The sequence below is a fragment of the Macaca fascicularis genome, chromosome 2, assembly GCF_037993035.2.
Source record: "Macaca fascicularis isolate 582-1 chromosome 2, T2T-MFA8v1.1".
NCBI lineage: Eukaryota > Metazoa > Chordata > Mammalia > Primates > Cercopithecidae > Macaca > Macaca fascicularis.
In genome coordinates, this window is record NC_088376.1 from 54,170,718 (window position 1) to 54,196,921 (window position 26,204).

General features: G+C 36.4%; 3 protein-coding genes across 12 annotated transcripts in view; 1 reads left to right on the top strand and 2 right to left on the bottom strand.

Annotated features, from left to right (window-relative positions):
* Nucleotides 1-26,204, top strand: part of MED12L (mediator complex subunit 12L) — a 341,010-nt gene that overhangs the window by 223,011 nt on the left and 91,795 nt on the right. The gene's annotated exons all lie outside the window — the stretch shown is intronic.
* P2RY13 (purinergic receptor P2Y13) lies at nt 8,054-11,254 on the bottom strand. Its single transcript, XM_005546107.4, has 2 exons — nt 11,186-11,254; nt 8,054-10,711 (listed from the first exon to the last, which is right to left on the bottom strand). The coding sequence occupies exons 1-2, from the start codon at nt 11,231-11,233 to the stop codon at nt 9,695-9,697; spliced, it is 1,065 nt and encodes a 354-aa protein (XP_005546164.1). The 5' UTR covers nt 11,234-11,254; the 3' UTR covers nt 8,054-9,694.
* The window catches only part of P2RY12 (purinergic receptor P2Y12), a 46,559-nt gene continuing 39,242 nt past the window's right edge, over nt 18,888-26,204 (bottom strand). For 2 of the 4 annotated variants that reach the window (XR_012430802.1, XM_015444759.3), the window contains 3 exons: nt 25,674-25,752; nt 22,638-22,802; nt 18,888-20,902 (listed from right to left, as the gene is read on the bottom strand). Coding sequence is in view for 3 of the 4 variants with exons in the window: in XM_015444759.3 (XP_015300245.1) it covers nt 19,860-20,888 (1,029 nt within the window). In the remaining variant the exon portion in view is untranslated. The remainder of the gene's footprint in view (nt 20,903-22,637; nt 22,803-25,673; nt 25,753-26,204) is intronic. The other 2 variants (XM_045386772.2, XM_074031279.1) reach the window with 1 other exon arrangement.

Below are 26,204 nucleotides of genomic sequence, written 5' to 3' on the forward strand. Positions count from 1 at the left end.
TGATTTCACTTTTAGCATTTGAAGCCAGTTTCTTTTCTTTTCTTTTCTTTTCTTTTCTTTTCTTTCTTTTCTCTTCTCTTCTTTTCTTTTCTTTTCTTTTGTTTTTTATTATTATTATTATATTTTGAAGCCAGTTTGTTGTATTTTGAGTAGAAGAGTTACGCTATGCAGATTTCAGTTTGGGAGACTTATTCTCGTGTTGACCTTTTTGCCATTTTTCATGATGATTCATAAATAATAAATGAGGTACTGCTCATAATTTGACTTTTTACTGCCAGAACAACTGTCAAGTACTAAAGGCATCAGTCAAAGGGAGAAGCATCTCTTGTGGCCCCCATAAAAGTATGTTGAGCAAAGAACTTTGCTGCAAGTACTGAGGATTATCACCCCAAATTTCCAGTGATGTGTGTAAAATCTTAGTAGGGAGCTTATTCTGACAGATATTTGACAGGCTTCTGTTATAAGAATAAAGACATTTTTTAAAAAGGGAGGGGCCTACTGTGAAAGGGTTATCATAGGTTCTTCTAAGTATGAAGAAGGGCTTGTGAGGGGCCTGTGAAATTTTCCTGTATAATGAGGCATCTTTAACTTTATGTGTGATGATGTAGGAAGTAAGGTGATGTTCCTTCACTACAGTAGGTGGCCCCCTTTTTCTCCTGAGGTGGGCTTGGGATAGAATGCACTTTTTCCTTTCCCAATACTTCTATAAGCAACATGCCCGGAACAGTAGCATAACAGCTGGCTTGGTGTGTTTCAGTGTTTCGTTCGCTGGCAGTGCAAATTTAGTATAGTAACAAAAAAGTTAACGTGAGGCAGCCTTTATGCATTAGTCTTAAGCTATATTATGCCAGTTTCAAGTTGGAACTTGTGAAAGCTGGTCTTACCTAACATTCCAAAAGGGAAGTAATACATGTTTAGTCATGAAAAAAGTGTAACACTTTGATGCAAGGAGCAGCTAACAGCCAACCCATAACTTTATTATTGTTCACATAATCGAAAGGTAAACCTGCATAATTTTTTTCCTGCTGGTTTTTATAGCAAGTCTCACATTTCATAAAAGCCCCGGGAATCTTTGTAGCAATAATTTCCTTTCCATTTCATTGGAAAATCCTGTTAAGTGCGGGGCACTCTTTTATTAATTTTGTTTAGCCTTTACAAATCCCAAATTTATTTTAAATATGGAACATCCTGGGGGTGTGTGTGTGGGTGTGTGTGTGTGTGCACGCGCGCGCGCATGCCTTGGCCACCAGAAAACTTTAAAAACTTTTGTTTGTTTTGTTTTTATACTAGGGTGATTTTTTTCCTTCTAACATTATTTTTAAAGATATTTAGACTATGAACAAATTGAAAGAATTGTTTAACTAGATTTCATCTAGATTTATAAATTATTACTGTTTTTCACATATACTCTTCCCCACCCCAACATATTTACTGACAACAGTAAAATGTCAAATTACGAGCAGTACCTCATTTATTATTTATGAATCATCATGAAAAATGGCAGAGTCTGCATAGCATAGCTCTTCTACTCAAAAATACAACAAACTGGCTTCAATTCAAATGAGAATTCCTGTAATTTTATTGATTTTTTTCAAAGTATATTCTTAAAGAGACAGGGGTGCTCAAGGAGAAAAAGTGTCACATCTTCTGGAATTAAAATTAGGTAAGATTACTTGTAAGCCTTTCTCAGTTCTGAAATGAACTCTTTATTCTGAATCCTCACTTTCTTGGTATGAGACATTGAGCAAATGTATTACCAAGGCTAACCTAGGTCTTCTAGTGGTTTCTCCATGGCATATGACTTTTTCCTCCCTTCTTTCTTTGGCTTTTCAGCATTGGTGTGGACCTGGGGACAGTGTTTCCTCCTGGTGTTGGTAGGCATAGTATTTGTGTTATAATCTCATTTTTCTGTATCACTAATCTCAGATGTATCTGTTTCTTCTTCAAGGAAAATGCACATATAAAGGGCGTCATAGTCCTTTATAGTAACACTAACTCATTATTACAAAACAAAGACAAGCAGGGATCTAATTGCAACATAGCTCAAGGTGATCTCTCTTGAATGCCCATGTTGGTCTTTTCCACGTGGCTGGAACACACAACAAGGATTATAGTAAAACTTTGCCCAAATCTTACTGTTCCATCTCTGTACACAAGTCATTCTAATTGTGGCTCACATCCAGTAGCTGAGAATTTGTGCTGAGTATAATTATCAGAAACCCTTTAATAGTCAGTCCTTTGACAAGATTGGTATCATTGGGTCCCTATGCTTGAATTACTGTGTTTAATCTGTCATTTGAAATTATTTGTATCTATCAGGTCTGCTTTATGCAAAACACCTTTTTCTGGTATGAGAACTTCATTTGATTAAAGGGAAGGGAGTGGTTTGGAGATTGAGTCTGGAGATAAGGCTGCATCTCTGACTGTTGTCCTTTTACTGATACTCCTTTCTATATTAGGCAACTTAATCTATCTCATTGCTTTGTAAATCTTGCTTGTGCGAGAGGCAGTGTCTGGCTGTGACAAGACTAGTGATTGGGGTCAGGTAAACTCCAATTTGGAGCATCTCCACTTAGTAGCATTTTTTACTTTGGGCAAGGCATATCTTCTTCTGAAAATGAGAATGGGAATGCCTGACATGTAGGGTTGTAAAGCTTAAATGAGGTAATCTATTCAGGGTAAATATATACAGGGTAGTTCCACAGTGTTTGGAACTTGGTTGGCATTTAAGGAAACAGGAGCAGTTTGTCTTTTGTCAGAAGGTGAAGGGAGAACAAGTGAATGAATGGGGTGTCTGATGCATGGTAGAGTTGGAATGATATGCCTCAACTCAGAAGTTAAGGTACATCCATAATTTTGGTTGCTTTTAGAAAGCTCCTGGTTTCCTATTAGTGACAAACTGATGATTGCTTGAAATACTTTTTATAATCTTTTTTGACAGTTTTTTTTCTCCTGTAAAGGAGGAAGTTTGGACTTCTGTATTCCAGACTGTTTAAAATTGTGGGAATCTATAAAAGCTGAGGTTAGAATATCTGGGGAGAGAAGGGAGGTCATCTCAGTAGGGTTACTGTGTTCAGGTTAAAGTTTCATTCACTCATAGTTTGGGCATTTTTGGACTTAGGAAACTCAGCTGTGCAGTTAAATAGAATAAAAAAACAAAGATGTAAAGACCAGTGACATTATATGTATATATGATATAAAGTCAATACATAAAGCTAATATTAAAAAAAACTCAAAGCTATAAAACCCTTCAGAAATACATGAGATACAATTACTTAAGATCGACACCAGTAAGTAAAGTCATATACAAACATTTAACGTTTAAACTGAAGTTTAAAAATAAAGGTGGACATTCTATTATTATGCCTCAGCACGTTATATTTGTCAGTTTGAGTTGTATTACAAGAGTGGCAAAAGTTCACATGCTCAGCAAGTTATGTAATTTTTAAAGAACTGGTTTACTTCTTTAAGTTTTAAATTTAGTTTCCTTTCTCTTTCATATTATCTTGCCTTTTTCTTTCCCTTTTATCACTCCCCGCAACTGTCTCAACTTCCATTCCTACCATTTTCTCTTAGTGTCCCCATCTCTTCTCCCCATGCCATCCTTCCCATCTTATTTTTTTCTATAAGCACTTCATATTAGAATGAGAACAGAGGCGAGGAAGCAGAAACCCAGGTTACATGGATACTGAAAATAGTGGTACACTCAATTTCTGACCAAGGCTGGGTTCTCTTGCCTGTGTGGTTACACCCAACTATTTGATTTGTACTTCTCTGTTTGCTATTTCACATGGAGCATGTTCACTCTGCACATCATAGCGTAGGAAATAACTATTCTACATGTTCATAGAAATCCCTGGGAAAAGCCTAATTAATATAAAAGCTGATTTGTTTCTCCATGGAAGTCTTTTGAGGCAGGGTCTTGCTCTGTCATCCAGGCTGGAGTGCAGTGGTGTGATCATGGCTCACTGCAGCCTCAACCTCCTGAACTCAAGTGATTCTCCCACCTTTTCCTCCCGAGTTGCTGGGACTACGGGTGCACGCCACCAGACCCAGCTGATTTTTTTTTTTTTTTTTTTTGTATTTTTCATAGAGTTGAGGTTTCACCATGTTGTCCAGGCTCGTCTCAAACTCCTGGGCTCAAGCAATTCACCTGCCTCGGCCTCCCAAAATGCTGGGATTATAGGTGTGAGCCACTGCATCTGGCCCCCCATGGAACTCTTTTAAACTGACTTATCCATTATGGGAAGATAATAGTTGCTTCTTCTTCCTCACTTCTCATTCACAAACTGGAGCTCACCCCACCTCCACTTTAGAGTTATCATTGACCTTATAGTTGTAGATTCATCACTTTTGACCTCTTTAGAGTATATGATTCTGTTTGCTATCCCTTCCTCCTTGAATCTCTCTTGTTCCTTGGTATTCAGTACACTGGACTTCCTGTTTCTTCTTTTAATTCGCTAACACTACCTGCCCTCCCAGTTGCAAGGCATCATCCCCTGTTCCTCTTCTGTCTGTTCTGACCACGAGACTTGTGTAGTATGGCCTCTGGGGTTCTCATCTCGTTCCTTTTTCTCTCCCTGTCTCAAAAAAGACTATTCCCTCCACCTCTAGTCTATTTCTATTTTTGGGGCCAAGGTCCATGTTTTGGCCCAGCTGTGGGCTCTTTGACCCTACCTCTCTCACTGATGCCTCAAATGGAACATTCCCCAAATCTGCTTCTGTGATGATGACCTAGCAAATCATTCAAGCTAATGATTCTGAGAGAAGTCAACCCTCAATTAGAGGAGAAGCGGGTGGAGGCATTATGGATCCCATTGCTAATATGTTTTACATATTAATCACATGTTTTACATAGAGTCCCCCACTTTCAATGGTCTTGGACTCTGACCTTAAAACCTCTCTTCCTGAGAATGTCTGGAAGGTCCATGTCAGATGTTTTCCCCATGATTCTTGCCTGCATACATGGAAGACCTCTTTAATTAACCTGGCCCCACTGGCTCTTCCTTCAGTCTAGAATCATCCTATAGCTGGTCAATTGATTTTCCTAAAGCACAGCCCAGAACATGTGGTTCTTCACCTTAGAAACCTTCAGTGACTCATTAGTGAAGACTAGATGTCCCAGTACAGTGCTTGGCTGTACAGTCCTGCATCTTTGTCCCAAATGTATTCCCTATGTCATGTGGTGTAGGCTCAGGCCCCCTGCAACCCTCACGAGGGTCCAACCACAACACAGTTCCACCCCTACCTGAGCCTGCCTTGAAACTGCCCATTGTGCCGGAGGGTTCCCTTTTGAATGCTCTGCTTTCTTCAAGTTCCAGTTCAAATTTCCATCTCCTGTGAACCCGTCTTCATTTTCTCCATGTGGAATTAATTACCTATTCCTTTGAACTTCTGTGGTGTGTCTCTCACACCTCTTATCACATCTCGAGTCATTATCATCTGTGTTCCTTACCAGTGTTCACCTTCTAGAGACACAAAAGGTCCTGTACTCAAGTTGGTGATGAAGGAATGACTGGCTAAATGAACAAATGAATCCACTCTTGGGGATTTTACTCCCCCTGAGCTCTCAAGTGCTGGAGGGACCCCTGAAGTAATCGTAGGTGCCGCGATTGCATCATTCATACCCCCAAGGTTGTTGAAGCCCATTCATGTTGAGACTTCTCTCTTCCCCTCTAAGAAACCTCCTCCTCATTCTCCCTAGTGGGGCCTTTGAGGAATTTTGCTAAGTCTGACATGACAGAGAGGTGGTGACCAGAGCAGTTGAGGTGTTGGTCTTGAGACCACCTGCCTGGGTTTCAGTCCCAGCTCTGCCCCATTTGTTGGTGAGTGATGTGCACCATGGGCAAGGTGTATGTTTACTTTGTGCTTCAGTTTTGTTCCTGTTTTTAACTGGAGAGCCTGGTAGTATCTGTCTCATACGATTGTAGTAAGAATTAGAAAGATGATAATCTTTGTAAAGAGCCTGGCACACAGCAGGCATTCAGGAAATGAGTGTGAGCTGCTTGGGTAAGATCCTGGGAGGTTCTCGTTAGCCTCTAGGTCAGGGCTTAAGACCTGGCAGCATCTGGGCTGGTTACTACCCACACAGAAATGTATTGTTTTTGTGGGGTCAGGGAGCATGGGGGTGGCTACGGAAGTTCTGTAAATAACAGGAATTATAGCATGGGAAACTGGAATTGTGAATTCTCTTGAGAAAATTAGATCTGAGGTTGTAAATACAGTGGTTAAGAATATGGGCTTAGAAGCCACGTCTCAATTAAAGCCCCATTCCTGCAGATGGCAAGCTCTGTAGAAGCCACGTCTCAATTAAAGCCCCATTCCTGCAGATGGCAAGCTCTGTGACCTCATGCAAGTTACTTAGCCTTTCTGTTTCTCAACTTCTTGATCTCTAAAATGAAGATAATAAGCATTTCATAGCCTGCCTGGGATTATTAAAGGAGACAGATGTACTGCTTTTGTTGTTTTGATGGGTCTGACAATCTGTATTTTGAGACTCCCTCCAGCTGATTCTGGTAGCCACTAAAATTTGCAAACTAATACAGCACATGTGTTCTGTATTCATATTACCTACATTTGGTTTCTATGTAAAATTTCAAATATTGAGATATGTTTCTGGGTACTTCCAATGATTTGTAAATTCTGCACTTTCCTTAGTAAGGCTACTGTCTTCTAAGTATGTTTTTTCTTAAATAATAGATAATACTGGCTTTGGGTTTTTTTGCTCTGGATATTCTGCTAAGATCCGTGTGAACTTTGATCTGTTCACTTGCTGAAGGAATACAGTTTATGTCAGGGTAAGATTTAAGTATTTTAGAAAGAATACCTCGGAAAGTTATGAAAGGAAAAGCTTTTAAATGGATATGGAATGTAATAAATAATGGGATTAGTAAGATTGAATGATTCTTTTAAAATTATGAGATAATGACTTTATCTACCTTTTGGCTTCTATGAGTTGAGAATTCTCACTCCTTCTCTGCCTCATCCTTCCCACTTTACAGTTACTTTCCTTGGTTTCTCAAGAATTCTGCCATGTGTGGGAACTGCACTCCCTTCAGCCCTGCTCTTTCTTGAAAGTTATTGGGAAGATCTTATCCTATTTATTTATAAAAGTAATTACATTTTAACTTTTGATGAAAAGCTTTTGTATTCTGAGCTCACCTATTCTATCCAAAGCTACTATTTTCTTTTATTCTTTGTGGTATATCATTTATGGCTATATTGTAGCATCTTGTTTTTTAAAAAATATTTTAGAACTTAGTGTTTGTGATTACTAGTTTAGGAAGTTCTTCATTTTGTGAATGTGATTTTAAGATATCTCTACCATGCCTCTTCACCAAGTTCTTGATACAATAGATTATTTTATTCTACAGATCAGGCACTCTGCTTTGAGTGGAATATTATAATGGAATGAAGTGTTTGTATTTATGGATGACAGATTTGCTTTTGGAATTTATCTTGAAAGATCTTTCCTAAAAATTGTATACTTTAGGTGTACCCACATTAAGTAGAGATTGAAAATGTCATTAGAGGCAAAATACATAGGTTACCCCACAAAACATACCTTGCTATTTAGCAAAGGTAGCTTAGATGCAGTTATTTACAAGATTATAGTCTACTTGTGACTGTGTAATGTACTTAGTAGAGGTAATACAGATTTGATGACATCCTTAGTAGTAATGATTATTTAATTCCTTTATTTGAGAGAATGATGATCAGACATCAAGAGTACTTACTTTCTAAAGGTGATTCTTACATGCTACAGTTACACATTTTACTTAACCATTATCAATAGTACATAGCTAAAGGATTTTTGTCAATAGCTTTAAAACTTTGCATTTGGCTATTCCATGATCTGCTATTGTCATGATCATTCACTACTGAACCCAGTAGCATCACAATTTTCAGGCCCTACATACATGTTATGGGAGAGTAACTGGAGAGAGCTTGAGCTTTCATTTCAATAAATTTATATTGTCTTTGGATAATAAAAAGATCAATGAGAATTGGCTTCCCTTTTGCTTCTCTAATACATAAAATAAACCAAATGGGCTTTATTTTATCAAACATTTATTGATTGCACAGTGAAACAATCTCTCCTTTCAAAAATATACATCGGTTATTAAAAGAATAGATACAAAGGTGAGGGAATAATTACAATGCAGTGTGATAAGTTTATTAATATAGGTGTGACAGCATACAGAGGAGGGGGTGATTGGGTTTGAGGTGATGGTGGGATGTTGGCCAGGTAGTATTTTTTGATGGCAACATAGGGTTTCACAGATGGATAAGAGTCTTCCAGGTGTACCAGAGGGAAGTATACATGTGTAGTCCCAGAATGGAGCGTGGCATTTTCTGAAACTTAGAAATGTATACAGGAGTATAAAGTTCAAGAGATGGGTAAGTAGCTAGGAGGTAAGGCCAGAAAGGTAGGCAAGTTCTAGGGTCGTTGAGGCCATGGAAGAAAACGTTGGCTTCACCTTATGATGTTCATGTTGGAGCTCATGGCACATTTACAGAGCTTAACTACTCCTTCCTGTATTTTTTCTAGAAGATGTAGACTCTTATCCATCATTTCAGAAAGCTGCGTTTTATTTTTTGAATCACAAAAGGATGCAAGAAAAAGTACCAAGGTAAATAAGTACAAACAGGTCACCATCCTTTGAAAAAGCTCCCAATATGGATGTTACTGATAATGGGTCGGCAATTCCATCTTTGTGTGGATCGAGAACAGCAATTCTATTTAAACATCTGTAGACCATGCACTGGAGGGCGTATTGTGGGAGATACCAAGAAAACCTGGCATGTCTGTCTCTCAAGAAGCTTTAACATTTTTAGGGGATACAGTCAAGAATATAGCCAACTAGAAAAGGGGGATCTGCACTGAGAACCCTATCACACACCCAAACAGTAGAAGTAATTATTTTTAACCAGGAGGGTGGGGCAGGGGCATAGGGGTTGTGGCAATGCCAGGAAGGCATTGCTGAGTGGTGGCATGTTTAACCATCATTAGAGTATTTGCTGGACAAAAGGAGAATTCCAAAGAATAGTTAACACAGCATTCTTACACTTGAATTGTACACTCTTAAGGTGTAAGCAAAGAGGCTTAATAATGGTGCTTGTGCCTCCTATGATATATTATTGTAATGTGAAAGAGGCTGTTTGTAATTGTAAGGAGAAAATCATTTACCCAGGATTTTGGAGGTCTTGCTGACCCACTTCAGTTCCTCAGACTCTTTAGATCTGCATCCCTTTCAACCCCTGGCTGCAGTTTTCAACAACGGACTTCAGGAGTTTGGCTTTTTTTTTTTTTTTTTTCCCCAGCACATATCTACATTTACGGGGCACAAAAGCAGTAGTGTTGTGTGAATTGTGGAAAAGAATGTGAGAAGGTGTTTGGAGGGGAGGTTTGTAGGGATGTACATTCTCCTTAATCTTTTCCAAAGTGTTAAAGTGAAATGCCCTTGAAATAATGACCTCTAGTGGCCATTTGTGTCCTGTTGCATTCTCTTAGTAATGGTTCATTCAGCTTATGAATAGATGTATGTGGAGTTAAAATTTATGTAATCTTTTCTGTACACTAGGATAATGTAAGAGAGCATTTATTCCAATCTTTTCTTATTCATTAAATTTGATTTCTACATTATCTACTGAAGTCTCATCAATAAATAGAGGTTAACCTTATGTACAATTGTCAACCTAAGGTTATATTGTCTGTCTGACTGCTATGATTTTCTTGGCTTGATGCTATGGTCTTTCTCCCTCGCATACATGGTAGCTTTTCTGTGAATTTTTTACATAAGAATATGTATATTAAGGGATCCATACAAATGTTAGTTGCTGCCAAAAAGAGAGTTGTTTCTTTAGCAATAAATAGTTGATTTTGCAGTCTACAGTCAGTCTTATTGTTGGTTTGACTGTAAGTATATGGAACTCTGGTAAAATGAAATGGAGCAAAACACACAAAGAAGACAGCCACGACAACAAATACTTTGCCTTCCAGCTTTTTGTTGTTTTTTCTGTCCTTACTTTTGGACTTTCTATAAGAATCGTATACTTTTTTTGCAATAACCACATAAAACACAAGCATTAGGACAAAAACAGTCCAGAAAATAAACTGGGATATGTTATTTACTATTTGATGCCATTTCAGCCCCAGAGGCCCCTTTAAGGAAGCACACTTTTTCACAGACGATGGTGTTGCTTCCTTGTTGCTCAAGATCATATTTGGCAGGGAGATGAAGAAAAAAAAGGACCAGATGAAGACTGAGACCGTTTTTGCAAAAACCGTTTTTTTTAGGAAAATATTTCTCAAAGGTCTGATGATCTTGAGGAATCTGTCAAAGGCTATGAGACCTAACAGCACGATGCCTACATACATGGTCTCATAAAATATCACCGAAGAGAGACGACACACAAAAGCTCTGAGCTGCCAGGGTGCCAGGTGTGAGTCAGAGAGGATTTTGAAAGGAAGCGTGAGTGTCATTATCAAGTCGGCCACCAAAGTGTTTTTGAGGTAGATGATGAAGGTGGAGGAGCTGGGGATGTGAACGAACACCCACAGAGCCAAAGTGTTCAGCAGGATGCCAGTGAAGAAAACCACTGTATAGAGGGCTGGGAATACCAGCTGTACTATCCGAGTGTCTCTGGGGCACCGCTCAGATCTGTTAAAACCTTGCATCACTGTGGTGTTCATTGCTTCCAACGTCACCTGTTACCAATAAACATATATACAAACAAAAGAAGACAAAAATCCCTTCATGATTTTCAAATGCTATTTTTTAAAAACAGACTTTAGGTTTATAGCATATTAACATCCTGCATTTATCCAACACTTTCAATAGATGTATTGAGAAGGAAAATACTGTTTTCTGGCTAGAATTTTTAAAGCATAGAATACATTTTTGGTACTTTTAACAGTATCATTACTTTCACATCCTTGTGAAATCCAAATAACAGGTTCTACCTCATTCACAGGTACTACTGTTAGCCATAAAACAAAACACTGTTTAAGAGATAATACATCATTAATTATTACTAATACATCAGATTGCTGTAAATTATGTAATTTCTTATGCTCATAAACTATGGTTTGTAGAATATTAACTTTAAAGCACTTTTTTCCCTTAAGCATATTCTGCCTTTTATATAAGCAAGCACACTCATAATAAAAATTGAAATTCACCTTTGGGAGGATACTCAGTTCTCTGTGTCTTCTTCTTGCGGCAGTCATTAGTTCAGCTTACAAAAGAGCATGTGAAGCAAATGTTCTGCTTTCTTATAGTGGATTTCCTTCCTTATTTTTACTTATGTAATGTGACCCATGGGAACCTCTTCATATTCAGACCTTTGGGCCATTTGCTAATACTCTCTTTTAGTTCAAATTTTCATACTGTTAATCTGTGACTTGAATAAAGAAGCTAATTTTCAATTATCTTTAAATTTCCTCATCATAACTTTCTTGAAGTTTATCTTCTTGATCTGCATGTTCAGTGAAGTTTTTGAGTGCCTCTTGTATATAGTGGGAAGTAGAAACATGAAGAAAACAGTCCCAAATTACAATCAAGTAGGAGAATAAGACCACCTAAAATCGGACAGAATAATCTTCTGTATCCTTGTAAACTGGATTTTCAAGTAATTTGTGTTCAGGAGGACAGTACATTTATTTTTGTAGATATTTGTCTTAGTCTTCTGGTTTTGAGATCTCTGAGAGTTAACATGACATTTTCTAAGAGGTGAAGTCTATTAGAGCCAGATTTTTGGAGTTAGAATCCCAGTTCCACCAGTTAACTGTGATTAGATTATAGACAAATGATTCAACAGCTCTGAGTCTCAATTTCCTCATCTGTGTAATGGGTTTGAAAATAGCATCTACCTCACTGTGTTATTAAGAATGAATTGATTGCTTGGAATAGTGCTTGCCATGTAGGAGGCACTTTTAGTGACTTTTAGTCCCATTGCCATGGGAGTGAATTGCAAACCCGGTTAGAGATATTATACTCTTTCACTTAGTAGAGGGCCATTTTTGGAAATCTTTTCTGTACTTTGTATATTATGAGTGCAGAGGGCTTCAGGAATTTCATCAATCAACACTGGGCCAATATCTGTCCATTTTTTCCTTTAACTCTCTTCAAGTTTGGAAAGATGTATTGGTGCTTTTGCATAGAGAAGGTAGATTTCGGCCAAGAACACTTGGCCGAAATCTACTTGCCAGGTAGGCATAGGAAAAGCAGAAATTAGGAGATCTTATGGAGGATGTGGAGTTCTCCGTGGTGAGTTTCATTTCATGTTTCTTGCCGCAAGTGTTACCATGGAGTTAGACGAGACTGTAGTGTTGGTTGATCACAAAGTTTTGGGTGGCTTGGCTTTGGATTCTGAGAATAAAAACTTAATATACCCCTGGACATTTTAAAATATGGGCAATACAATGTCCAATAGTTTTGATTAGACTACCCAATAATGGCACAGTTTGAAAAATTTCTCTTTGACTGAAATAAATTAATCCATGGGAGTATAGATTCAAGATTTCACTAATATAACGGAACATACATGTATGTCTTAAACATAAATGTATATCTTTTTGTTTGCTTCAGTAGAGGTAAAAAAAAAAAAAATCCTTTATTTCTTAAGTAGAGAAATTTAACCTGCAAAATTAATTGTAAATTTTCCTGTAGCCCCAGATCCGTAATCTAAAGGAAGATCTGGAATCGTTTTTCTTTAAACAAGAGAAATTCTCTGCAGGATAATTTCATAATCTGAACACTGGAAATCACTTCTTGGTCAAATTTCAAAACACTGAAGTGTGGGAAACTTTGCAAAGAGGAACTGACTTATGGTGCCTGTTTCTAGAGTTATGGAAATAGATTCTCTTAAATGTGCTAGATGTCAAAGTGTTTGACCACAGTAAATATCCAATAGATCATTCATTTCTATATGTTTGTGCGTCTTATGTATTAGCTGATTTTTCCTTAGTTTGCAGGAGCACCGTTGCCTGCTGGGAAGACCTTTTGCCCTTGAGGGCACAGCTGAGAACTGCTCAGCAGAATGGCTAGGCGCCAGAGTGCCTGGGCTCAATTCTTTTTTCCAATTCTTTCTTTTCTTGTGACCTTAGGTAAGCTGCTTATGCTCACTATGAAATGGTTGCCTTATCTTTACAATAAAATAAGTAATAATATTTGCTTTACACTGTTGTTAAAAGAATAAAATCAGTGAACATTCACTAGTGATTAGAATAATGTCTGTCATGTGGTAGGTATCATGTAAGTTTCTTGTTAAATGAAATTGAAAGACAATTGGAATGTTGTGCATATGTATGGTGATGTCTTATGAAAGGAGAGAAGGATCAAAGAAGATACAGTGAAAGATCCCAGAAGCTAGAAGACTATCAAATGGGTATAAACTAAACATTTAAGATCCTATAGGGCTCTAAGGATATGTAGTTAAAAATCAGTAAAGTCTCACTTGCTATACTGTTTTAAGTGATTATATTATCTTATTTAATCCTTAACAATCCCCAGAGATTGGTCCCATTTTTAGAGAAGAGAAAAAAGGAATGCAGAAGTTAAGCCGTTTTCCCCGAATCATGCAACCCAAACCTGCTGTAAAGTCACATGGTGGGTCTGATTCCAGAGCCCATGCTTGGAACCTGCCTCACTCCCTGCCTCCGAGTAAGCCATAGATAGGGTGACAATGGAATTGTTTGCCAGATTCTGGAGTTCTTGAGCTGGAAGTTACTGATGTGTGAGAAGGAAACAATCAGCCACAAAGTTTAATGGACTTGTGAAACTTTCTGCCAACGTAAATTGAGTGAAAGCAGTGTGATCAGAAGGGATACAAAGAAGATAAAATGAAAAGTCCAGAAATCAGTCTTTAGCCAGATAGGAATAAACTACTATTTCCATTTGTAGTCTCATTTGGGATTTCTCAGTTGGATCAAAATAGACAGTCCAAGGCCCATTACCATATAAATAATATGTGAAAAGATGAGGAAGTATTTGCTTTCATTTGGGATGAAAATTGAAGGTAGGAACTCCTATACTTCTATACTCTTAGAAAAGACTTTTACTTCCCATCAAAGTATCCCACAGTACTTTGTCAGATTATGTGAAATTGTTTTAAAAATTCCATACAAGACTAACTAAAAGTGGTAAACTAAAAGTGGTAATAATAAGCTGAAATAAGTTACACTTTTTATTAATGTAGCAATCTATTTTTCTGAATAAGAACAATAGTAGAAAATATCTACATGTAACTAGAGATAGACAATAAATTCACTGCTATTTGAAACATTTAATATTTCACATTTTTATTATAAAAGGAAATTATATGTTTAAAAATTGAAATACAAACATGTAATAGAAAGTGAAAGTTAGTACCCCTTACATATACATGCCATTATACTTGTACAAATATATTTACATTTATTTACATATTGGATTTTTGTTTCATTCCATGTTAGTACGTGTAGACTGACCTGGTTGTTTTTTTTTTAACTTAGGTTCAGGGGTACACGTGCAGGTTTGTTACATAGGTAAATTGTGTTTTGCAGGGGTTTGGTGTACAGATTATTTTGTCACCCAGGTAATAAGCATAGTACCGGCTAGGTAATTTTTCAGTCCTTACCCTCCTCCCACCACCCTCAATGTAGGTCCTGGTGTTTGTTGTTTCCTTCTTTGTGTCCATATAAATTCAGTGTTTAGCTCCCACTTATAAGTGATAACATGTGGTATTTGGTTTCCTGTTCCTATGTTAGTTTGCTTAGAATAATGGCCTCCAGCTTCATCCATGTTGTTGCAAAGGACATGATCTCTTTCTTTTGTATGGCTGCATAGTATTCCATGGTGTATATGTACCGCATTTTCTTTATCCATTCTACCAATGATGAGAATTTAGGTTGATTCCATGTCTTTGCTTTTGTGAATAGTGCTGTGTTGAACATACACTTGCATGTGTCTGTATGATAGAATGATGCGTATTCCTTTATGTATATACCCAATCATAGGATTGCTGGGTCAAATGGTAATTCTGTTTTAAGTCCTTTGAGAAAAGCCAAACTGCTTTCCACAGTGGCTGAACTAATTTACTTTCCCACCAGTAGTATATAAGTGTTCCCTTCTCTCCACAACCTCACTAGTATCTGTTATTTTTTGACTTTTAAATAATAGCCATTCTAACTGGTGTGAGATGGTGTCTCATTGTGGTTTTGATCTGCATATCTCTAATGACATGCCAATCAAATTTAAAGTCAGTTATGCTACATACATTTAACATAGTTAAGCTGCAACTGATGGGCATGTAGTTTGTTTACAATAATAGTTTTTCTCTATTAAAAACAATGCTATAGAGCGTGTATGTGTCCATATATTTTTGAGCATTTTTTCTAACATATTTGTAGGAAGTTTCCTAGAAGAAGGATTATTGACTCAGTCCTTCTTCTAGGAAAAAGTTGTCAAAATATTAAATGATATTTTCAAATAGTTTTCCAGAAAGATTGTACCAATTTATAGTTCCATTAGGAGTGGGATTCTTTGCCGGGCACGGTGGCTCACGCCTGTAATCCTAGCACTTTGGGAGGCCAAGGCGGGTGGATCATGAAGGCAGGAGTTCAAGATCAGCCTGGCCAAGATGGTGAAACCCTGTCTCTACTAAAAATACAAAAATAAGCCAGGCATGGTGGCAGGTGCCTGTAATCCCAGCTACTCAGGAGGCTGAAGCAGAGAATTGCTTGAACCCGGGAGGCAGAGGTTGCAGTGAGCTGAGATCACGCCACTGCACTCTAGCCTGGGTGACAGAATAAGACTCTGTCTCAAAAAAAGAAAAAAAATATTTTAAATTAATTTGAAACCTGTAAGTGAAAAATACATGTAATATAAATATAAATTTATTTCCTTATTGATGATATGTGTTTTTTCATATTTTTTGCCATTTGTATTTCTCCTGGAAATTGCCTTTTCATGCTCTTGCTCCATTAAAAAAAAAAATCATAAAAAAAAATCAGGTGATTTCTCACTGCCTATTGATTATTAAGTGTATTTCCACATCTTTAGTTCCCACTGGCAGTATTGTAATCACACTTTGAGTGTTGGCAGTGAATAGGGATCAGATGTTTTCAGTGAAAAAATGACTGAAACACCTAGGTACAAAAAGAGAGGTTTTTTTTTTTTTTTCCCCCCCAAAAAAGGCTTTTTTTTTTTTTTGCCTGTTTTTAAAGTACTGGTCCAGGGAGAAGCAGTCTTCTCTTTAAATTTTTATTCATTTATTTATTTAGAGATGGAGTCTCACTCTGTTGCCCAGGCTGGAGTACAGTGGCTGGGTCTCGGCTCACTGCACCCTCCTGTGTTCAAGCGATTCTCCTACTTCAGCCTCCTGAGTAGCGGGGACTACAGGTGCCCACCACCATGCCTGGCTAATTTGAATTATTTTAGTAGAGACAGGGCTTCACCATGTTGGCCAGACTGGTCTCAAACTCCTGGCCTCAGGTGATCTGCCTGCCTCGGCCTCCCAAAGTGCTGGGATTACAAGTGTGAGCCTGTGCCAGGTTCCCCAGTCTTCTTTTTTTTATAGAGCCAGTTAGAAAATACTTCGGTTTTGTGAGCCATGCAGTCTACATCAAAGCAACTCAGCTCTGTCATAGCATGAAAGCAGCCGTAGATAAAACCTGAATAGTTGTGTTCCAATAAAACCTTATTTATGGACATTGAAATTTGAATTTCATATAAATTTCATTCGGCATGAAATTTTATTCATTTGATTTTTTTCCTCACAAACATTTGAAAAGGGGTACAAATGATATTATTTACATAAGTGTACAGTGTGTAATGGGCAAATCAGGGTAACTGGGATATCCATCACCTCAGGCATTCATTTCTTTCTGTTAGGAACCACTCTTTGAGTTACTTTGAAATATACAATATATTATTTTTAACTGTAGTCACCCTGTTGTGCTATGGAACACTAGATATTATTCCTTCTCACTAACTGTATTTTTGTACTCATTTACCAGTCCCTATAACCCTCCTTCCCCATGACTCTCTGGTAACTGTCATTCTACTCCCATAAATATGTACAGCTGTCGTGTATCCATAATAATTAAAAACAAAAATGAAAACAAAACATTCCTAAATCCCAAGCTGTACAAAAATAGGCAGTGGGCTAGGATTTGGCCTGTGGGCTATAGTTTGCCAACACCTGCTTTAGACCTTTTCTGTAAGAAATCACTGAGAAAAACTGTCAATAACCAATACCTTTAGGACTTGTAAGCCACTAAGGCTATGGGCAAGACTACATTTTGTTGTCTCATCTTTTGAACTTTTCACGTCTGGACCTGAGTCTACAGAATTTGGCTTCATTTAAAAAAATAAAACTTACTGTCGTGGTGGCTCACACCTGTAATCCCAGCACTTTGGGAGGCCGAGGCGGGCGGATCACAAGGTCAGGAGATCGAGACCATCCTGGCTAACACTGTGAAACCCCATCTCTATTAAAAATACAAAAAAAAAAAAAATTTAGCCAGGCATGGCGGCATGTGCCTGTAGTCCCAGCTACTTGGGAGGCTGAGGCAGGAGAATGGTGTGAACCCAGGAGGCGGAGCTTGCAGTGAGCCGAGATCGTGCCACTGCACTCCAGCCTGGGCGACAGAGCGAGACTCCATCTCCAAAAAAAAAACACAAAAAACTGTGAAATGTGGGGTTAATGTATATATTAATATGCCAAAAACTAGAGATAGTGGTGTGTTTTATGTATAATGAGCAATCCATAAATACTCTCACACTGTTTTTAATGGGTTTAGTTTGATGTAGGTGTATATGATGTCTAAGTTATCTGAATAAAGAAATCCCAGCAAAGTGTGATTTTAGAGTTTTATGTAAAATTTCTATGGCATATATACATACCCATGAAACATAAGTAATTCCAAATACTTTCAGTTATTTTTACTAAAATACCATATTACTATTAGCATTTGTTTATTTCCTTTCTTGTGGAAATTGTCATCTCAGTGACAAAGATTTTTGGGGTAGTTTGTGTCCACTCTGCAGTCTCCCAACATCTGACCTCCATGACACTGTGAAGTAGTCGATTTCAATCCATGCCTCTACCCCTGACTTGGATGGGTGGAGGGATAAGTCTGCCTTTCATTTCTGTTATATGCAAAAGAAGAAGGTTAGATTAGTTGATCTCTAGATTATCTTTTACCTCAAATATCCTGGTATTCCTATAGAACATATAAATTTATGCATATGATTTTAGAGTGAACTGTATTAGTCTACATAGCAGAAATTGTTAGTGCTGTTTATCCCAGCAGTATATAGGTTATATACTATATGAACTGTCCCTATATCTCCATTGACACTAAGTGCTCACTTTTAGTGGTGCCAGAGAAGGAAATGTGGCTGGTTGGAAATAAATACCACTTAGTAGTTAAATGAGTTCAGCTTCGTACTGAAATAGAACTCAGCAGAGGTTGTGGAGGTTTCGATAAAAGTGATTATTATTAAAGTTCAGTGAACTTTATACAACAATACACCCTTTTATTTCTTCTGGCATTATATTTAGGTGTTGATATCTGTTCCTCCTTTGAGAGTCACCTCTGAGGATCATACAAAATTGAGATAAGTGATGTAAACTTCCACATGTGTTATATGTTTTGTTTATGTTAAAATAGCGAATATGTCTTGTGTAGAATTAGACTGCATGTCATAAGTCTGACCTGTTTTATCATTTACATTTGAACTTATTGAAATGAGATGTCATCTTTAGAAGAGACTTTGCACAATAACATGTAATAAAAGTGTTGGCATTAGTTCTTTCTTAACTGGATTCGATGTAGTTGTATATGGTAAGGTGTGTCATGGTATCTAATATCTTTCAACAAAGAATTTACACCAAAGGGTGATTTAGAGTTTAATGTAAATTTTGTATTTTATACACACCAGTACAAACAAATAATTACAAATGGATCAATCACTTTCAGTAGTTATGCTGTGCAACTTTGTAATCATATTTAATTAATTTTTTTCACTAACATAAAATGTTCATTAACCTAATTAGCAGGTATTTTCTAGAAGCTAGTTAATAAAGGTAAGTGTCAATGATGGTATTATTCAGGTTGTAAAAAATTAGTAAAACTAGTTTCTCTAGAATTAAGGAAATATTTCTATATTGTTTAGTGTTAGAATATCATAAAAGTAACTCTCCTTATTTTAATGACTTTGATATTTCTTCTCTTTATTGTAAAGGTCTTCTTCAAGTGTCTTCTTAATAAACAAAAAAATTAAGTCCAATCAAATACAGTTTCAATTAGTTTAAATTTAACCCTTAGGTTTTTGCTCATAATTAAAAGTTAATAGTTATTATTCTTTGTGTATCCCACTTACTCAAATTTTTATAAGTATCCCAATAGGTCAGGATTTGGTTAGGGGCTAGGATATATATACATTTTAAGTGTCATTTTTTGTAAGAAGATTGTATCAAATTGATAATTCTTCCTTAGTTGATTATGAAGAAATAAAATCGTGAGCAATAATGTATTTTAAACATTACGGTAGATATTATATGATTACTCATTTTGGCAAAACTCTGCAAAACGTGAATTCTGTGTAGTTTTGCATGCAGCATGCCAATTGGATGTCATTTGTTTTGATACTATACAGCTACAGGTTAGATTAGTTTTCTATATTTTAACATAGCGTTTCATACTGGAAAGGTAAATGAAAATTGCTTTTGTAAATCTTCTATTACTTGTTTTAAGAGTCATTGTTATTAACTCAGTTGCTTCTTCGTCAGTTAATATTTTTACGTAGCGCTTTGCTTTAATGAGTTCTGAACGCAAAGAGATTGACATATTTCCTCAGTTAATATGTTTACATTGGAGTCTCTTCATTTGGGTCACCACCATCCTGTTCTTTTTTCCTATTGTCCTGGGACTGAGATGTTGCAGAATTGGGGCACTTCAGCATACTTATCAAGGAATTTCTGAAGGACTTGCAAAGGAAAAAATAGATGAACGGATCCAGGCATGCATTTAAGGAAGTTAACCACAGAGTACTCTCTTTCACATAGAACAGAGTATTTTCAGCGGCGCAGTCAAAGACATCCCGGGTTTGGCTCAGGGTATAAGGAATTCGGGCAAAATGGAAAGGAACAAAACAAATAAAGAATACAGCAATGATAATGAAAACTTTGACGTTCACCTTTTTCCTGGGGACTTTACCTACACCCCTTGTTCTTACATATGACCGGTACAGTTCTTTTGTAATGAGTGTGTAACATACAATGACAATTAAGAAATTAATCCAGAAAATGACTTGACAGATGTAATTTACTATTTCATGCCAGACTAGGCCGAACTCTGATTTAAGGAAAGAGCATTTCTTCACATTCTTGTCTCTTGGCCGCCTGTTGGTCAGAATCATGTTAGGCAAAGAGAGTAAGAACATGAATGCCCAGATGAGAACAGAGAGAATCTTAGCCCCCAAGAGATTTTTGGGGTTGGATGTTTTAAATGGCCTGGTGGTCTTCTGGTAGCGATCGATAGTTATCAGTCCCAGGAATGAAATACTGATATACATTGTGAAATAAAATATGACGGAGGTAACTTGACACACAAAAGTTCTCAGTGGTCCTGTTCCCAGTTTGGCATCACTAAGAATTTTGAATGGAAAAGTCAGAATCATGAGAAGATCGGAAATGACTGTGTTCTTAAGAAAAATAATAAAGTTTGATTTACTCCGAATTTGAAAGAAAATCCTCATCGCCAGGCTATTTGTGATGAGTCCAACAAAAAACAGGACAGTGTAGAGCAGTGGGAAGAGGACCTGGGTGATTTTGTAGTCTCTGGTGCACAGACTGGTGTTCCCAGGCGCAGACGTGAGGTTGTCGATGGCTTGCATTTCTTGTTGGTTACCTAGAGAACAAGAGAGAGGATGGTTATTTTCAGCCTGAGGTAGTTACTGTTGCTGTTACTTCTGTGTGTAACTTTTTTGGACACAGCCTTCTCTGAAAGTTGAGGTTTCTCATCTTCATTGTAGTAGTTAGTAGGAACACAGAAAACTGAATCCCAAAATATTTCATTGCAGCAAATACTGCATCTCTGCTGAAGAGAAATGATGTGAAGTATAATATGTGAAGTTATAGATGCTTAGTATTTTTTTTATTTGTTGAATATTTCCCTCTTAAAGCACATTTTGACTCAGAGCTCACTCATATTTATATGCAAAAGCTAGAAGAGAAATAATGGGGCTGTGCTTTACTCTTCTCTAGCTTCCCCTCCATGCCTTTTAGCTTTTTGGTTTCTATTCACAGTCTTTTTTCCCCCACCATCCTTATTTCTGAGCTTCTTTTCCTGTAGTACCGTCAAAACATTTGAGAGAGAAATGATGGATAATTGCCCATTAGAATCCTAAAGTAATAAAAAAGGGGGAAGAAATTGGTATAAACTACTCTTGGGAAACTTATTAAATAAATAAAATACTGAATCAGTAAAAAAAAAAAAAAAGCTGAACCTTTTTTCTTTATATTTGGAAGATATTCCTGCCTCTGTATTGCCCAGTCACTCATTCAAAAATTGGCCTCACAGAGATTCATTATTCTGCTTCAAATATTTTAACCCATGTATATCTTATTTCCAACTTTGCTCAGTGTTTTGAAGTTGCTGCATACATTTTCTTGAATATCATTCAGTGTACATTTTAAAACAGTAAAAAAAAAAATGAGAGACAAATGGCCTGTGTATATATGGTCATGAGTTGGCATTCCTCAAAACAGGGCATACTTTCCAGATTTGTGGAGTGTGTAATGGTAGCTAAAATAAGATATAGGTTATTACCACAATAGACAGCTGTAAAGAAAACTAACAAGTGATTCGAATATGCTATATGGCATCTACATCTTAGAAATTTGAAATGATGTTTGTAATCTTTTTATTTCACCAGAGATAAATGAAATTGATTCTACATAAAATATTCTTAATCAGAGATATATTCAAAGTACAAATAACAAATTTAAAAAAATAACTTTCATGTAAGATATATTTAGATAAATGAATGTAGCACTTAAATTTCCCAAAATGTCCGTGGAATTCCTTTCTATCCTTAACTATGGAAAGAAAATGATTAAGAATCATGTTGTCACAGTATGGCTTCAATTTTCAACATCTCCTCACCTATTTAGCACTTTAAAATAATACTAAACAAAACCTAATATTTTGTAATACAAGATCAATGATTTTAACCTTCCCTGCTACTGCTGTATGGTCTTAGTTCATCTCTGACACTTTTGGAAATTTGACTTTGTGAATATACATTTTGCTAAATCTGTAAGTTATTTAACAAGTATTCTTGACATTGAGAATTTCAGCTCCCTTTATCTGTATTTAAATCTCATTTTATACTTGAGGCAAGGTAACTAAGACCATTTATATTTTATTTCTATGCTTTATATAATTTTTCTTAATGAAGAGGTTAATTAATAGTTGTCTCTGACATTAGACTTCTATTTTAATGTTTATTTTTATTCCAAATACATGCTTGCATTGATAGTTATTAAGGTTTACAATTTTAAGAGAAACTTGGACAAAAATATACACACATATCAGAGTGTAAATACATATATTTGTCAAGTATTTGTAGAAATAACATTACCTGATAACCGTTGATTCTGGAGGATTTGAATGTATCCAGTAAATAGTAGTTATTGCAACGTGCAGAGTGGCATCTGGTATTTTCCTTTTAATGTCTTAGTTTAGTTGCCAAACCTCTTTGTGATAGAGAATTTCCTGAGTTTTCATCAGTAAAGTCTTGAGTGTTCTGTAGAGAAATAGAAGGAGAGGAAGAGAGGGCTTTACAATCAGAGATTGTCTTCAGACACTGGACTCAAAGCTATGCAGACACTGAATTTCTCTCTCTCCTCTTTTAGGACTTCTGCTTTTATTTCCCAGGAAATGTGGGATGAGGATGGCTGAGAAGTCATCTTTTAAAAAGCAATTTAAAATCTTGTGGCTTTTTGCTGAAACCTGCTATAGCGTTGATGGTTTATAACTTCGAGTTATGTTTATTTTCTCTGCAAACGATAAATCCAAGTTGAGATCAAACCTTCGCAGTCTGCTTCCTGGAGAAGATTTTAAGCTTGCTTTCTTGGGTGGTTAATTTATCTGAAATATATTGTGTACAACACTGGGTGATGTATTTTCTTCTAACAAGTAATTACGTTAACTCAAAATGCGTGCTGGTTAGAGATGTTAAGTCTCTGGCCCTTTGTTTTTTCCTTGGTTAATAATGTCATTATTTTAAACCTGTGTTTGATTAACTCCTTTGTAGGTGAAACAGCTTCCTTCTATTAAATTAGCAGATTCCAAAATTACATTAGAAAAGTGATTGTATCCATTGCCAGGCTTATTATTTACAGTGTCCTTTGTGCTTTTCTTGAATATAATTTAAATATAAACAGGTTTTTTTGTTTCTTTACCTAACTTTGAGTTTTTGGGAAAATATAACATTAAATTAAGGCATCCTTGTATCACAATTATTTATAGTTATTTAACTTTGAAACCAAAAGGGCAAAAAATATGTTAGGGGTGAGATTGAAGGGCAAAGTGTTTTGCTGCTTTAACTTTATGTAAATATTGCTTTGTGGAAATACGCACCCCTGGTATCTCAAACTGCAATGTCCTTCTGTTATCAGTGGAAATCATTTGTGTTGGTGCCTTTGCTGTGAACACATGTTTTGGTTATTTCTTCTGTATTTTGAGTGTTTGTCTATATCTTTACATGTTAAATATCTTCATTGGTTTTCAAAATGCAGAGGAGCAGCTCTGCATCACTTGGGAACTTGCTAGAAATGCACATTTGTGGGCACCAACCTAGCTGAGTGAATCAGAAACTCTGGGGTGCCCCACCCTGCATCTATATTTTAGTGAGCCTTCCATTGATGCTCAGTACACTCAAATGTGAGGACCACTGATTTAAATGGATATAAGAATTTTGTTGCCATTTAGAACTTGAAGCTATTAATATCAGTCATTTCAGGCATGTAATAATCCCCAAATGTTCGTCGTCTTAAAGGGATTAGTTTGATACTAAACTCTCGGAAAGAGTTTTATTGTTATTTTTAAATATGACTTCTGTGGTAAACAAATCTCCACCTTCCTTATTTGTCAGAGACCCACAATTTTAAAAAGAGCTTTTATGCCGTATGTACTTCAAATAATAGTTGCCAATATTTAATTTCTTATACTGTCATGAATTAACTCACTTTATTATCTCAACTACTCTCTGAAGTCCACTTATCATCCTCATTCTCTGGATGAAGGGAACTGAGGAGCAGAGCGGTGAAGTTAGATGGAGACCCCATTCTGACCTGTGCTGTCTAGTTAGTCCTAGAATCTGTATTTGTGAATTTCTGTACCTGAGAATCTTCCCTATCATGCCCTCTCCTCAACTCCTCTCCCACTAAGAGGCCCAGGAGTGAGAGGTGAATCTCATGTATGGGATGGCTGTACGTCTTTCAGTAAAATAAGCACCATACTTGCCTTTACAACAAATTGTAAATGCTGAAAGATGTTTTTGATGCTTTTTCTAAGACCGTCAGATGAAACAAGGCTTATACAAGAAAATGATGATTATTTTTAACAAATCAATCTGCCATATTAAAGGAAAACTAATTTAGGTTATTTATACTACCTTATTGAGAACTTATATTTCTAAACTTCTAGAAGGGCTAACAGTAGGGATTTGAGGGCTAAAAGTTCTTGATCTAAATTAACTTTATCTTTCCTCTGATTTCTAACTCACAACCACATACCTATTTACGAACCACCTCTGATAACATTTTTTCATTGGAGGAAGGCTGCCAGTTAGACCACTTAATGCTGAAAGTGACACAGATCTTTAAGTGAAAAGTAACTCAGTAACAGAAGTACATATTCATATGAATAGAAGCAGAGCAAGTTATATATACTTTAATCTCGTTAGTAAATAACATCAACACATACAGTTTATAGTTATTTGTGTTAGTGTTGGGAACAGAGCTAATTTTGGTTGATTTGGTTATTTTGTATGATTGAGATGAGTTAGAAAAATGAACAGAGTTTTTACTTTTAAGTAGCTTAATTGGTTTTTATTTTACCAAGTCTACTAAAGGTAGTCTGCTTGTCTGAAAATGTTTGCTTCAAATGGGATTACTCTGAAACCTGTAGTCTTTTGGAACTGGGCAGGAGGATAGAAATATAATTATGACATTTGATTAGCTCTTAGGCTGTTTTAGTTCTAGTGGTCTCTGGTTCTAAATGTGGTCATTTTGACATTGATGAATATTTTGTTTGAGGGCGTGTGTTTTAAAGCAGTGCATAGTCATGTCTGCTAGCTTGGCTTTATTCATTGGAATACAGAAATTTAGGTTAGATATCAACAGGTTCCAAAAATAACGAGTCTTGGGCATTGAAATATTTTGCAAAAAAGAATGCTGTCTTGTGACCTAGTTATCTGACATCCCAGTCTTAAGTGTTTTGCTTGTAATTAGAGGACCAGTATATATAAATATCAGTCATACTGTGGACTATAAGCTGTGTAGAACAAAGATTTCATATACAAATCTAGTTAAATCAGCCTCCTATTTTCTTGATTTACAGAAAATATACTCCACTTTGTGTATAGTTACTAATGATAAAAGAAAAAAAAAACCTTTTAATATCTTCATTCCTGTAACAGTTTCCTCATCCATGTGCACATCCATTCTTCCTCCCAGGCTCGAGGCTTATTCCTGATGAAACATTTATATGAACTTGTTTTATTCCAAACAAAATAGTATGGTATATTGAAAGATTCAGCTGAAAGAAATAGTGTTTTAAGGCATCTTTTAAGAGTTATTTAATAAGCTAAAAATTTTAACTAAATGCATTTATTGTTTCTGAAGACTGGTTTTTACTGCTTTTCTTAGAGATGTGATAGGTTGCTGTGTGCAGTTGACTTCCGGATATATACTGGATTTGCATTTGAAGTACAGCGTACAAAATTAGGGAGTACTGGGAAGTATGAAGTGCCATATTTTGTTTTATCAGAAGGAATTGCATCTACTTCATCTGTTTTTTATTAGTGTTTGGAAGAAAGAAAGCTTATTCTGAGTGAGATCTTTTTCATTTTTCTTTAAGGACATTAGTAATTTTAAAATTCTATGATAATTGAATCATTGTTGAAATCTCAGAAAATGTGAAT

Coding starts and splice junctions, on each gene's coding strand:
- P2RY13 (XM_005546107.4), bottom strand. CDS start 11,233: ATGACTGCCGCAAGAAGAAGACACAGAGAACTGAGTATCCTCCCAAAG. Junction 10,712..11,185: donor AACTGAGTATCCTCCCAAAG/GTGAATTTCAAT, acceptor TATTGGTAACAG/GTGACGTTGGAAGCAATGAA.